This window comes from Salvia miltiorrhiza, chromosome 5, assembly GCF_028751815.1.
Source record: "Salvia miltiorrhiza cultivar Shanhuang (shh) chromosome 5, IMPLAD_Smil_shh, whole genome shotgun sequence".
NCBI lineage: Eukaryota > Viridiplantae > Streptophyta > Magnoliopsida > Lamiales > Lamiaceae > Salvia > Salvia miltiorrhiza.
The window spans coordinates 46092247-46107418 of record NC_080391.1 but is presented as its reverse complement, the minus strand read 5'-3'; the positions used below and the strand labels follow the sequence as shown (position 1 = coordinate 46107418).

The 15172-nt window shown below is 38.9% G+C and overlaps 3 protein-coding genes across 3 annotated transcripts; 2 read left to right on the top strand and 1 right to left on the bottom strand.

The window, feature by feature from the left end:
- Positions 1 to 3820: 3820 nt before the first annotated feature.
- LOC131026003 (NADP-dependent malic enzyme-like) lies at positions 3821 to 6055 on the bottom strand. Its single transcript, XM_057955784.1, has 9 exons — positions 6035 to 6055; positions 5302 to 5358; positions 5000 to 5047; positions 4865 to 4918; positions 4662 to 4760; positions 4447 to 4536; positions 4307 to 4384; positions 4152 to 4226; positions 3821 to 4011 (listed from the first exon to the last, which is right to left on the bottom strand). Exons 1-9 carry the CDS (start codon positions 6053 to 6055, stop codon positions 4006 to 4008), a joined length of 528 nt encoding a protein of 175 aa, XP_057811767.1. The 3' UTR covers positions 3821 to 4005.
- A 4760-nt stretch (positions 6056 to 10815) lies between these two features.
- On the top strand, positions 10816 to 11432 carry LOC131024562 (uncharacterized). Its single transcript, XM_057954077.1, has one exon. It carries the CDS (start codon positions 10842 to 10844, stop codon positions 11430 to 11432), a length of 591 nt encoding a protein of 196 aa, XP_057810060.1. The 5' UTR covers positions 10816 to 10841.
- A 1056-nt stretch (positions 11433 to 12488) lies between these two features.
- LOC131024561 (receptor homology region, transmembrane domain- and RING domain-containing protein 4-like) lies at positions 12489 to 13234 on the top strand. The gene has a single exon (XM_057954076.1). The coding sequence runs from the start codon at positions 12513 to 12515 to the stop codon at positions 13149 to 13151; it is 639 nt and encodes a 212-aa protein (XP_057810059.1). The 5' UTR covers positions 12489 to 12512; the 3' UTR covers positions 13152 to 13234.
- The last annotated feature ends 1938 nt before the right edge of the window (positions 13235 to 15172 follow it).

The window sequence follows — 15172 nt, the reverse complement described above, 5'->3', positions numbered from 1 at the left end:
GCTTTGGAACCTTCAGTATTCTGGACACACTTTTCAGCTTCTTGTTCCCTGAAATCATCTGTATTCTCATCAAAGATCACATGAGGTGTTTCTTCAACACAAAGAGTTTGAGAATTAAACACTCGATAGGCTTTGCTTGAACGTTCTGTTCCAGAGTATCCAAGGAAGACTCCTGGATCAGCCTTGCTATCGAAAGTGTTTAACCTCTTCTTTTCATTGTTGTGGATGAAACACTTAGAACCGAAAGCATGAAAGTAGGCAATAGATGGCTTTCTGTTCTTCCATAGCTCGTATGGAGTTTTTCCATGCCTCTGAGTGAGGAAGGAGCGATTCTGCGTGTAGCATGCGTTGTTGACTGCTTCGGCCCAAAACTTCAAGGGGAGTTTTGATTCGGCTAGCATCGTCCTTGCTGCTTCCTTCAAAGATCGGTTTCTTCTTTCTGCAACTCCGTTCTGCTGTGGAGTTCTTACTGCAGAAGTTTGATGACTGATTCTTTGTTCATCACAATACTCACGAATGACAGTATTGAGGAACTCAGTCCCACGATCTGATCTGATGCTGATGATGTTGACTTCCTTTTCAACGCTCAGTCTTCTCAGCAGCTTTGGCAGTTCCTCCAGTGTCTCTTTCTTCTTGAAGAGAAAGATGACCCAAGTATATCGCGAATAGTCATCCACAACTACTAAGGTGTACTTCCTACCGTTGTAGCTTCTTGGAGTGATAGGGCCAAACAGATCCATGTGAAGTAGATGTAGAATTCTTTCAGAGGAGTGTCCTGACTTTGACTTGAATGACATTCGCGTATGCTTTCCTCTTTGGCATGCTTCACATTCTTGCTTCTTCTGGAACACAATAGAAGGAAGACCTTCTACCAGTTGATGTTTAGCAAGCTTGTTGATCGTCTTGAAGTTGAGATGGTTGAGTCTCTTGTGCCACAGCCAGTTGAGCTCCGAACTGCTTTTGCTGATGAGGCATGTTTCTGGTAGGCTGTCTTCCCATGAAACGACGTAGAGACTCCCTTGTCTGAATCCTTTCAGAACCACCTTCTTTTGATTGTTTCTAACAGTGAATTCATCCTTCTTGATCTTCACTGTGAAACCGTTGTCACAAAATTGACTCACAGACAACAGATTATGTTTAAGACCAGAAACAAAGCTAACATTACTGATATTGGCGTTACCCATGTTGAGCACACCGTAGCCTTTTGTTTCTCCGATTGAGTTGTCTCCGAATGCAACTTTGGATCCAGCTTTCTCAATATACTGAGATAGATATTCTTTGTAGCCCGTCATGTGCTTCGAGCAGCCACTATCCAGATACCATGTTCTGATTGAAGCTTTAACCTCTTTCTTCCTTTTGTGTTTCCTGACATTGACCTGCAAGGAAGAGTTGCTTCAGGCACCCAATCAAGATTTGGGTCCTTCGATGTTAGCTCGAGTTCCCTTTGGAACCCTTATCTGCTTCAGAATTGGTCTGGCTGATCTCTTGCGCTTTGTTGATCGTCTGACTGACGTTGTTGGCGCTTCAACTGGCACACGAGCATTCTTTTGTTGAGAAATTCCTTTGAAGGCCTCACTCTTGTAGTAGTTCCGTCTGATGAGTGGTTGAGGTCTTCTTTGCTCGGTGAACTATCTTCCTTGAGATACTCGAGTCTTTGCAGACTGATGGAGACTTGACTGATGTCGGGTGACACGAGTCATTTGAAGTCCAGTTGCTTGTCGTCGTGGATGTCGCTTGGCTCGACTGGACTCATGATTGTTTTGTCTCCATGGATGTCGTTCCTTCTGAAACTGAACTGATGTCAGTCTCTGACTGATGTGGCCTTTCTTCCCCCTGGATTGGTGAGGAAGATTCTTCTTGATTCCTGATGTTCCCTCCCCGATCTTTGACTGAAATTTGCTTTCCAGTCTTCTCAGTAAGATGATCTGGTTGGGGGCCTCCTTTGCTCATCTGTAGCTCCGTGGAGGTGGAACATTTGATCTTGCCATCAGTTTGCGTTTGCGAACTTCATCCATATCATGATCTCTTGATTCTTCAGATGTTGTGATTTCAGAAGGATCGTCCTTTGAAATGATCATGACACTCTTTCCTTTGTCACCTGCAACCTTTCCTCCAATGCTTTTAACAAGGCCTTTCGATGGAAAGTTGCTCATCATGGGAGACTGCATCATGCAGTTCTTGACTGTTTCTTCCATCTTGTGATTGAGCCTCTTGATCTCATGAGATTCTCTCTCACATTCTGAGTTGGAGATTCTGAGCTTTTCCTTCAGTCAGCTATTCTCCATGATTAGCTGATCAAGACAAGTTTCATCCGGAAAGTAGATGATTGTCTGATTCTTAGCTCGTTCATCATTGATCTCCTTGTCTATTTTCTGATTCTGCTTGAGGAGATCTTCGAACATTTTTCTCAACTGACAGTGATCAGTCATGAGCTGATCAAACTCGTCAGTTTCATCGGATGAGCTACCTCCAGATTCTGAGTGGTCTCCTGAAAGCATCAGGAAGTTGTTAGTATAAGGAGTTTTTGAATGAGAGATTACCTCTGAGCCATTCATTCCATTGTCGTAGCTGTTGTCAGCCACGCTTTCTGATTCATTGGCCATCAGGGCTCGGCTCTCATCGTCTGAGCTGGAACTGTCGAAGTCTGATGATTCTGATGTGTCTTTGGAAGAATCAGCATCGTCAGCAACCATCGCTTTCTTCTTCGTAAAGCTGCGATCATTCTTAGCTTTCAGCTCTCTGCGCTCAGCTTGAGTCAGATCAGGGCATTCATTTCGAAAGTGCTCTTTCTTTCTACATCCAAAGCATTCCATATCTTTGATGTCGTAAGCGGCTGACTTCCTTTCTCCGCTTCGATCTGTGGAATGTCTGGAGTTGCTTTCTCTTTCCTTTCCTTTGTAGTGCTGCTTGTGGAACCTTCTGTACTTCCGGAATTTGGACTCCATCTTGTTGAATCTTTTAGTTAACAAAGTATATTGACTGAAGAAGTCCTCAGGGTTGAGTTCCGTTGGTTCCTTGATCTGCTTCTTGCCTTATCTTGTTGAGGCTTTCAGTGCTACTCCTCTTGAGGTTGATGGACCATCTTCGTCTGATCCTCCAGCCTTCTTGTTTCCAAGATTTCTCAGAAGGTCGAACTCATTTGCCATGAGATCGGAGAAAAGCTTGTTTGTCGGGAGCTGACTGAATCCTGGCTTATGCTGATGAGCGACTGAGTAGATCTGCCATTCTCCACGTGGCAGTGCTCGAAGAATCTTCAGATTGATTTCTCGTTGAGTGTATTTTTCTTTGGAAACACTACAAGAAAAACGCTCATACTTGACGGTTTTTAGCCGTCATCTATGATATCCGTCGACCGTCAAGTATACTGGTGTCAAGTATAGTACCTAGTAAAGATGACGGTTAATGACCGTCGTCTATACTAATTATTCTTGACGGTTATATATGTATACATGACGGTGGATAACCGTCAACTATAATTTTAAACATGACATTTATATTATTTTCTTGACGCTTTCTAACCGTCAAGAAAAATATACTACATGACGGTTTATTGATTATATTTGACACTTTTTGAATGTCATGTATATAGGTTTTCATGACGTTTCTATGTTTATTCTTGACACTTTGTAACCGTCATTTCAGCCAGAATATGTCATTATATTTAGTTTTCTTGACGGTTTATAAGCGTCATCTATAGTCATATTAAAACTGTCATATATGCTTATTCAGATTTTTAAAATATTATTTCATATTATATTGGTTTTTTCCTGTTTTAAATTTATAAATATTATTAAATTGTACAAAAAAAGAAATCAAAACATAATGAAAATGACCAATTAAACATTGATAACCAATATTCATCCAACAACAACAAAATAAGAACCAATGTTCTACCACATCTCCCAACAACAAAATTTACCTACATACGACACCCACAAATTATAATTGTTCCAAAAAGCTTTCAAAATGCCATATCAACGCGCAAGAACTTCTCCATGTCACATGTCAAAGCTACAAGACAAAGAAAACAAGTATATATATTAACAACACTATAAAGCCATAGATATATTTAATAAAAATTCTAATCATTAGATATATTTAATAAAAATTTCTTTGTTGCTAGTTCTAGACTTCTAGGTATAGAGCTGAACCTGGCCTGTTGCGTATGTTTTCCCGTTGTACTCGACCGGGGGGAATGGGCTTCCGCTGGCAAATATTGCGCGTCCCTAAGAGAGTTCTCTAGGTATATTAACACGAACACGAACACAAAACGATAAATATGTTCTGGGAGAATAAATGCATTTACCTCACTCCATGTGTAGGCTTCTTCAGCAGTACATTCTGATTGTGAGGTTGGATTTGACAAAGTAAGAATGAGAGGTTTCTGAAAGCATCATAATGATGTTATTAGATTAGTTTGTGTGCAGAGAGAGAGAGAGAGAGAACCTCATTGTTGGCAGCCATAGCCTCTACTGCTTCTTTTGTGAAGGTCCTTCCCACACCAGAAGTCCCAATCAGAACTGATGGCTTTATCTCCTGCAATTAGAAAAAAACCATAGTATTTTATCAACAAAACCAAGATCAGGAGTTTTACACGTTACATTTTCGTGTTGCATCTCGTGTTTCAATTTTAAACGCATATTAGTACAAGAAGATCACACCTTAACTGCATCTAACAATTCTTGAACTGGTTCGTGCTCGTGAGCCCAAGGCAGTTTGAAATGCTGAAGAGACTCTTTACGAGAGCTGACAATCAACCCCTGTCATACAACGACAGAGCTATTCACGACCTTGATCGAATTTGACGTTCTTCTTGAACAAATATACACATGATCTTGCCTAAAACAGATGAAGAATACCATACCTTAGAGTCCACAAGCCAAATTTTCTTCCTTGCCTCCTCGACTGGAGTGTTTGCCTACAAGGGCAGGAATCACGATCTCATGACTAAAAGCTCAGCAAACGAAGATAGAGAGCAGATGGTGAGACGAGTAGTTACCCTTTTGGACATCTCAAGCGCGATAAGTTCAGCTATGCCGGTTCCAGCCTTGCATTGCCCAAAATAGACAAGATTAGAAGAAACTAAAAAATGGTAGCTAAACATGCTGTTTTTCAACATCAATATCTTGGTCTTCATTAAACAAGCATTGGATGCAGAATCAAGAGAAAATTTGCCTAAAAAAGAAACTTTTACTCTAAAACACATGGTCTGGTGTTCAATCTAAATGAGGAAAGAAGAGCTGCAGCAGATTGAGTCTAACCTCTCCAATGCAGTGGAAAGCAAAAGAAAAGAAAACAAACCTGTAAATTACATAAGCTAGCATCTGAAATGCAGTGGCTCGGTGCCTTCTCATAACTCTACACCTCTTGCTAAATCACACTCTACACCTCTTGCTATAACCTGAAATTAGTATCGAGGATAGTGTAATTGATGTAGTCAATGATTCAACATGAATTTCTATATTCCCTCACCGAGACCCAAAAGGCAAAATAAATTATACAAGAGACACATAAAATAGCATCAATATATAGAAAATCAAGGACTTTAAACAACTTTTGCAACACATTGGCAATTATTAGTAAATTAAAATGTTGTTGGGAAGAGATCATGCTACCCCAACAAAGGCATCTGAATACCAAATTACATGTTTAGAAATCCGTAAAAACCAGCATTATCACATGAGAAATTCAATATGTAAAAGTTGGAAGAGAAAAAAGAATTTGAATAGTTACAGTTGCAGGTATAAAATCTCCAAGACATAGAAAATATCATTATTCTATTGCTCAAATAACAAAAACCATCTGCAATAAAGTCCTTTATCTGCATCCACCATCATATATATTGACATATACACAAATGAAATTCCGGAAGCAGTTGGCACTTCTCCTCCGCACTCAAGAGACATTTAAAAGATACATATAACCAGAAAACATAACAACCAGAGATTTTAGCATCAGACCAAAACTTGCAACAAAATGAAAACAACTGATCGAATAAACTAATGAAAAACTATAAGACATAGCAGGAGGATACCTGTAATAAAATCGCACTCATGTTCGTGCTGCAATTCTTCTGCAGCCCCTCATAATCCTCGAGAAGCAGATGTGGTTAGGCCATCTGAAGTAGCTGCCATCGAAGGCATAAGCCCCCGTAGATTATCATCTTGTATTAAGTGCAAAGCCGCAGGTGAATCATGAAAAAAAAAAAACTATCTTCAGAATAAGAATCAATAGCTTCAGCAATGTCATCAAAAAAAGGAACTAATAAGACTAGAATCAGTATTCCTGAAGTGCATATGGATTAAATATGAAGCTCCAGAAAGCCTAAACAAAATTGGTCCATGATGACAGGCGAGATATCAATTGACAGATTTACACAATCAAATACATATACTCAGCAACTTCTTCCTAGACTTACCAATTAGGAACATAGCCAAGTGTTGAATGCATAAACATAAAGAGAGACCTAATCAAACATAGACCATAATTGAAACTAAGTAAGTTTTCTAGTACTAAGTAAGTTGCACCGTTTCTGAGAAATAGCTACCATTAACATGAATCGAAGAAATATCCATCAACAACTAAACAAAATACAGAATGCCTCTGCTACTGAACTACTTGTTTAAAATGAAAGCAGAGTAAGCAAATAGAGACTATTGAGAAAAATAAACCATCCATACATATACCAAAACGACTCAATTAGTGTATCGGCTAGATTAAATCGTCATAAATTCCAGATTTAACCAAGGAACTAAACTTGAATATAGATTCAGCTAACAACCAAGAGTGAAAATGAGATGCAGAACCTCCTCGTTTGATGCCAAATTAAAGGAAATAAATCAAGTAATTAAAGAGCAAAACCTAGAAAATTTTGAATTCCTAATGCGAAATAATAGTAACAAATTGAAGAATTAACATTGTGTGCAGAACCGTAAGTGAGGGGCAGGAGAAAACCCTAGAAAAGAAAGACGAAATAAGGGCGGGAGTTGGTGAGGGAAAACAAGCGAACGGCGCGGCAAATCTGCAACCACAAAGGGGATGGCTGAGTGATGATTTTAACTGACCTGAAATGGTGGAGGAGGAAACGACGGTGGCACGGGTTGGTGGCGATGACCCGCTATGGCCGTCGTAAACGAGGCAGAGAGACGGAGAGACAGAGCTGCGGGAGAGAGTGGTGACGCCAAGACGTGGCACGGCAGCATCTCCGGCTCCTGCTCCAGGTTTTTCTTCACCACGGCATGGGGGCGCGGCGGACTGTGGGAGGACACGTCCAGTTGGTATTCGAGGGGGAGGGAAGCGAACGAAAGAGAGAGGGAGGGAGTTAGGGTTTTGTCGTTGGAGGAAATTAGATTAATAAGTGAAAATTTCTTGATGTTTTAAAATTTGTGTAAAAAATAATTAATGACGGATTTTATAATAACATATATGACGATATATGCATAAGTGTCATGTATAGCAATAAATTTACGCACATACATGACGCTTTGTAATGAATGTCATCTATACTATGAATAAATGACACTCATACATGACGTTTTTTCTAAAAGTGTCAGCACAGCGTCATGTATAGAATACACGACACTGTATACATGACGTTTTTTTTTTAAATGTCAAGTATTCAAAAATGGCGCTCATACATGACGGTTTTTACTAAAAAGCGTCATGTATGCAGTGTCATGTATACTCAATTTTCTTGTAGTGAAATGGATTGAACTTCATTCAAGATTAGGTTGAATCTAAGTTCCATTTCCTCGACAGATTCATTCTTGAGCATGAGGAAGGAGTCGAACTTCTGGCAAGCTATAGATAGCTTATTCTTCTTGATTTCCTCGGAACCTACGCATATTCTTTCCTGAATGTCCCATATCTCCTTTGCAGTTCCGCACTTGATGATCTTCATGACATGCTTGTCGGGAACGGTGCCGGAGATGATGCTTTTGGCGAGGTTGTCTAGCTCATCTTGCTTTCTTTCTTCTGTGGTGAAGTCTGCCTTTTGCTTGGGCTGGACCTCATCGTAAGGATCTTGTTGTGGATCAACAGGAACCTTTTTGACGATTTCGGTGATGGTGATTGGTCCGCTGGTGATGACTTTCCACATTCGGCAATGTTGGGCGGTGAGGAAGCTTTCAAGCCGAAACTTCCATATGTCGTATTTTTCAATACTAAACATAGGTAGAGAAGATAATCTGCTGTGGTTAGTCTCCATCAAAAAAGAGAGAACAGATAACAGCAGATAGAACAGATTGCAAGCACAAAAAGAAAAGAGAGAACTTTTTCGAGACCTTTGAGAAAAAGGATCTAGTTCAAATTGAACCTAATCAGATACAGATACAACCTGCTCTGATAGCAATTGTTAGGTCCAGAGGGTCTCGAATAGGTGTATGGGGGGAGGGGGAATACACCTATGGGCTATTTTTTCAAATCCTCAATCAGAGGGATCTCAGTCAGAGATCAAAACGAAACTTTACATGCAAACAAAGACGCCTATTTTACAGAAATCAGTTTTGACCAAACAGGGTTGACGACTGATACTGAAAGCTCTTCAGTAAAGAGTTATCAGTTAAGTTGATGGAACTTAACTGATGCACGTAAGGGCTTCAGTCGTGTTTGCAAAACAAAGATGATAACACTCTTCCTGACTATCAGAAGATAGATCAGTCAGACTGATATCATACGCAGCGGAAATTAAACTTAGTTTTGGAATAGCCTCGGTGGAGCACGTTGTTGGTTTTTAGGTTTCTCTTTGCAGTTAATCAGTGTTCAGTTTATCAATTGAAAGAACACAAGTAAGAATGTAAAACTGAAATATGTAAACAACACAGAGACTTTTACGTGGTTCGGAAAAACCCTTTCCTACATCCACGGTTGGTTGATCAGACCAACAATCCACTCCGCAAGTTCTTAACAGGTGCACTGCAAACCAAACCGTGTGCTTGCCGGGTGCACACAACCGTACTACTGAAGAAAACCCTTCTTCAGGACCCACGCTTCACTCGCGTCGAATTTCTCTGCTCAGCACAACCCGTGCTAAGACTTCTCACTCAGAGTCAGAGTACTTTCCTGAACTCCGAAACACTCAAACACTCTTATGGGGGGGAGGTTTGAACGAGTGCCAACTATACTTACAAAGAACAAGTTCTTTGAAGCAAGTTTGACCTTTGGCTTCTGGGTAAACAGAGGTTTGCCTAAGGTCTAAGAGAATGTGTGTAATCAGCAGTGACTGATTTTGGCTTTGGAATTCTCTTCTTCGATTCAAGCTTTGGGGAGATTGAGCTTTAGGCTAAGTAGCAATTTCGGCAGAGCTTCAGCTTATGTCGTTGAATCGGTGAAGATTGAAGTTGATCCTCGAGCGCTATTTGTAGGAGAAGTCTTGAATAGATCCGTTGGCGTAGAGCATCCTCAAGATTTCTTCCGTTGGAGAGCAATTCGAATTTGGGCTGAGGCTTCAATCTTCGAGGTTCCTTGTCTGGGTGGAAACGGTTCTCTTGATGGACAGGAGATGTGACGTCTCTGAAAAGTAACCACCAGATAGGAATGACCTCTGCAGAGATAAGGATATCCTGAGATCTCTGCATTTAATTTTGCTGTACTTTGTGAGTACGTGGCTTCCTCTGAACGTTGGAAGATCAGTCTTAGGAGGAATGTTCAACTGATACTTGACTTTAGTATCAGTCCTTTGCGCGCATTAAGTAATCAGTCTTCAACTGATACTTCAGTTGGTATCTGCAGTTTTCAGTCTTCAGTCTTCAGACTTCGACACCGCAAGCTAAACTAGAAACGAACTCTAACACTCGAGTTCAAAGCAATTCTAGTCTATTACAATTAAGTCCTATGAATTTTGGTATCATCAAAACAAGGGTTAGGATATTCCACAAGGTTCACAACACCAAAGGTAACAAAAAATTATTTTTCGTAATTCGTAACTCTGTTGGATAAATTCATACGTGTTCTACATAAAATTCGTACATTAGGAAACGTTTATATTTTATACACTTAAGAGTGTTTTTATTCTAGCCCACCCCTATATATATATATATATATATATATATATATATCTTTATTTTTTATTTTCTAATTATGTTACGAGTTTTTAACATTGTTATACTTTTATAAAGTGATAAATGTATGATGCAACACTCTAATGTAGTCAAAACCTTTTAGTCATAGGAAATTTTAGCTATACAAATAAAAATATAGAAATAATAGCATTTCTGACCAAAATACTCTTTTAGTGTGTAACAGTGTAAAATACATTGTACACACTTTTTAGAAGTGAAAAAGTGTGTAACAGTGTAAATACACTGTTACACACTTTTTTGCAATTACACACTTTTGTGAAAAAGTGTGTAACAGTGTAAAATATACTATTACACGATTTTCTCAATCATTACATGATTTTTGAAAAAGTGTGTAATAGTGTATTTTACACTGTTACACACTTTTTTCACAAGTAACAGTGAAAAATATCATTAACGGCATAATTGTACATTTACATCAAAAAATGCTAGTTTTTTTCATATTTTTATTTAGGTGGATACTTTTTCCTTTCCTTATACAAGAAGGGCTAATTGAGAAGTAAAATTTTTATTAACTACTCAAATTTTACAATACGATAATTGTTTAGTTATAATAATTACTTTTTATATATAAGTTAATTAAATTGCACGTTTTCTGAGGTAGTACAATTATAGAAGGCAAGAAGAGATGAGTAACAAAACCTAATTGGAGTTGGATTCCTTGTATGCCAAGGATTCACTTGGGTGGTAAAACAACATAAATAAACCCCAATTAATTAATATCCAAATTACACAAAATCTCCCATCCGCAAAAACACACCGAGCATGGATTTCCCGCACCATTGTTTCACGACATTCAACGTAACCAAGCGGTCATTCCGGGCCACTATTTTCCCTCATCTCGAAATCAAATTCAACCTTTTCTTCCGCAACGAGTATTACCACTATGTTATAAACCAAGATTCCAGACTTCAATGCCTGCCTTCCTCGGACAACAGCACCGCCGCGCACGTCATCATCGTTCGAGGACAATTGCGGTACGAAGATGTGCGAGAGGCGTTAGGAAACGCCATCGGCGGCCGTCTCCATGAAAACGAATGCCGCCGTGCGATTATGCTCGCGTGGGAGGAGGTGCGGAAGGCTTTCATCACCCTACCGAAGCACACCGTTTTTGATCTCGATTTGAAGATATGGACCACACACGTGTACCTTTATGTCGTCTATCCTCGCATGTCGTTGCCGCTGTTGGAGAAGTGCGACGAGGAGGGGTGTTGCTGCATCTGCTTGGAGGAGCTTGGCGGCGTGGCGCTGAGGAGAATGCCGTGTTCGCATGTGTTTCATGGCGGGTGTATTAAGGAATGGCTGCGGAAGAGTCGTTATTGCCCGCTTTGCCGCTACCAGATGCCTGCCAATTAGATATATATATATCCACTGTTTTTGCATGTTTCGTACAACAATTTCCAGATTTCATTAATTAATTTGTATGTAGTCTGCTGGAATTAATTATTTTTTATATGAATCACAAGTGATTTCTATAACGTTCTGTTTATTACAAGATATACTCTCAAAATTATTATTATTATTATTATTATTATTATTACACACCCTAAAGGATGTGCTTCACACACAAAAATAACGATTCTACCAAATATGATTTGTGATTTTCGTATATATATTTTTTTGTAAAAAATCAAATAATATGATTTTTTTTTTCAGAAGATCAAGTAATATGAAATTAATATAACAAATTGACAAAACAATCTATCAAAAATTTCGAAAATAACGTTTACGGATTAAACGTTCTAGAGTCGTTAGACCATCACCAAAATATTAAAAATAAGATAAATATTTGAAAAATAAAGATAGAAAATACGCCCAAGTTAAGAAAACCGAAAAATAAGAGAACAAACCTAGTCAATTAACTGAAGAATGAAAACCCAAAAGTAATAAGTCACTCAAATAAAAAAGAAACTCCCAAAAGAATTTTTCAAAAATAAAAATCCTGAAGAAGGCAAGAAGAGATATAATTAAGTAACCCAAATATTTCTAGTTGGAGTCCGACTTTGATACGTACTCTGTCATTATATGACCTATAAAAACAAAAACAAAAAAATTCAGATAGCATATTACAGATTGCACTGTAGTTATTAAAAATGAAGAGAAATATTTACAAAGTAAAACGAACAAATTTATAACTACATCCAGAAAGAAACCTAAAAATAAGAATAAAACCTAGTTAAATATTAATTCAAGAAATAAATTAAAAGCCAAAACACGTATGTATTAATTATAACATAACTAAACTTTAAGAGATTAAGAAATAAAACTAAAGAAGGCAAGAAGAGATAAGTAACCCTAACCGATCGAAATGGGAGTCCGAATCCTTCTACGCCAAGTATTCCCAGCAACACCATATAAACTAATAAACCTCCATAGGACCAAAGTCATATCCAATTTTCTCCAAATTACATTCTTTCTCAAAAAATCCTAAACACAATGAGCATGAATTACGAGAGCGTTAGTTCGACCTCAATGGAAGTAATCGAAAGTGCATTCCGGTCCACCATGTTCCCTCATGTGAAGATCAAATTCCAACTTTCCATACACACCCAAACTTCCAACTATGTTGTAAACCCAGATTCCCCAATGGACCCACACTTTCTTGAATCCCTCCCTACCATCGACTACAACACCGCCGCCCAACTCACCGTTGAAGAATCCTTGTCGCGCGACCATGTACGGGAGGTGCTCGTAGAGGCCATCGGCGATCGCCTCCCCGACTTCGAGCGCCGGCACCTCATCACCTTCGCGTGGGCGGAAGTGTACAAGAGTTTTACGGCCGAAACCCTACGTAAGTACACCATTCTTAGCCTTCATTTCAAGATAAACATCAGACGCAGGCACTTGTATGCCGTGGAGACCGACTATCCTCGCATGGTTCCCGCCGCGGATTCCTCGTTCCCGCTGCTGGAGAAGTGCGAGGCTGAGGAGAGGTGTTGCTGCATTTGCTTGGAGGAGGTCGGCGGCGGCCTCAGAATGCCGTGTTCGCATGTTTTTCACGACGGCTGCATCATCAAGTGGCTGCGGACGAGTCACTATTGCCCGCTTTGCCGCTACCAGATGCCCGTCGACTAATATCATGGAGTTTCCATCGAGAATTTTGGCAAGAATTTCAAGATTTCACATGGTGGAATTAATTATGTTGATATATATGAATGAAACCGAGTGATTTATATATTCTAATTTTATTGCATCATCGATGAATCTTGTAGTGTTGATTATTGAAAATTACAGTCTAAATTTGTGGCTTTATACTATATTTTAAATTAATTTGTTTTATACATGTGTGTTGTCAGGAGAGTTCTTGACCCTAATAAGCAAGGCTGATTAATTTGCATATATAAGGGCTCAAAGACTGAATCATATATGTCATAATACTAATCTTATTACGACATTATAGAATGTTGCTAAACATCTATTATAAGCTATTACAACACAACATATTATATGTCGTTATACCTATATAATTACGACATTTCAATGTGTTGGCAAAATTAATTTTAAAAGAGAATAATTTAATACTCTCTCCGTCCCTGAAATAAGTTCTTCTTTTTCCTTTTTGGGACGTTCCCCCAAATAAATTCATTTTTCTTTCTTTCCAGTTTTGAACAACTACCCCACCATTAATAATGTTTTATTTATTCTTACTTTTCACTTTTTCACCACTCCCAATAATAATTATAACAATTTTCACATTTTCACCACTTCCAATACTAATTACTCCCTCCGTCCGCCAAAAGTATTCCACAATTACTATATTTGGCGTCCGCAAAAAGTATTCCACTTTCATTTTTAAGCCATGGTCCCACCATCCACCTTTATATTTTATCCTTACAAACACTCTTTATTTACAAAAAACCCACCCCAAATTCAATCTTAACCACACATCTCATAAAGTGGTGGGGCCCTTTCTCCACTACATCAACATCATCACACATTTTATTAAACTCTGTGCCCGGCCAAAGTGGAATACTTTTGGCGGACGGAGGGAGTATAACATATTTTTCTCCACTATCAATACACTTTATCACTTTTCCTTAAAACTCGTGTCGTCCCCAAAGATGAACTTATTTCGGGGACGGAGGGAGTATTTTATTTTCTTTAAATAGTATTGCTTAATTCGTGTATACATTAGATGATTTCAATGAGATACACATTTTTATATAATAAATGTGTATGGGTTAATGTATGATACTCCCTCCGTCCGTGATTTAATGCCCTATTTGGGTGTGAGCACGGAGACTAAGAAAACTGAAAAATGTGATATGGATGAAATATAAAGGTAGTTGACTAAAGTGATAAAGATAGTTGACTAAAGTGATAAAGGTGTTGTGAGTGGATCCACTAGTGATAAAGTGTAGTAAATATATAATATAAAAATGATAAAGGTGTTTTAAGGTGGGTCCATGAGTGGCAAATGGTAGTAAATATAGGAAAAGAAGAAGAGTAAAATGGTACAAAAAGCAGAATAGGACATTAAATTGTGGACAGATTTTTAAAGGCAAGTAGGGCATTAAATTGTGGACGAAGGGAGTATATACATAATACTTAATAAATTAATTAATAACTAATTTTTTCTTTTAATCTAAAACCTAATTACCTAACTAATTCAACTTTCGTACCAATTCCCAAGTTCCAGCCGCCCCCGTCCCTTCCCTCCTCTCGCCGGTCTTCTCGTTGCAACTCACCCCTACCCCAACACCGCCGCGCCACCGCCCTTTATCTCCTTGGCGCCGCAGCCTCGCAGGCAGCAGGCAGCACGAGTGCAGACGTCGTGCCCCCACTAATAGTTGTTCCCTGCGCCATAGTTTCTGGCGCCTCCTACGGCACTCCCTTCTTGCCTTTCTAGCGCCGCCTTTGGCCCTCTGATTTCTCGCCTGAACAGAGGTAGGTTCCTATTAATGCAATTGCTTGCTCTCTTTAATTCTGAATTTCTAAATCCATTCAGTCTCTTTTTCATTTTTATGAGGCATATTCAATCCAATTTCGTACATGTTGTGTTTTTTTTTTATGCACATCAGATGTCCATATAGAGCGTAAAGATTGAATGTAGTGCACTGGTGCTCGCAAGCAAAATTAAATCATGATCTATTGCT

Bases quoted from the DNA above. Each gene is read 5' to 3' on its own strand.
- LOC131024562 (XM_057954077.1), top strand. From the start codon at position 10,842: ATGGATTTCCCGCACCATTGTTTCACGACATTCAACGTAACCAAGCGG.
- LOC131026003 (XM_057955784.1), bottom strand. From the start codon at position 6,055: ATGAGTGCGATTTTATTACAG. The intron at 4,919-4,999 runs GTAACTACTCGT...CTGCCCTTGTAG, and splicing joins CGCTTGAGATGTCCAAAAGG to GCAAACACTCCAGTCGAGGA. The intron at 4,227-4,306 runs GTAAATGCATTT...GAACTCTCTTAG, and splicing joins AAGCCTACACATGGAGTGAG to GGACGCGCAATATTTGCCAG.
- LOC131024561 (XM_057954076.1), top strand. From the start codon at position 12,513: ATGAGCATGAATTACGAGAGCGTTAGTTCGACCTCAATGGAAGTAATC.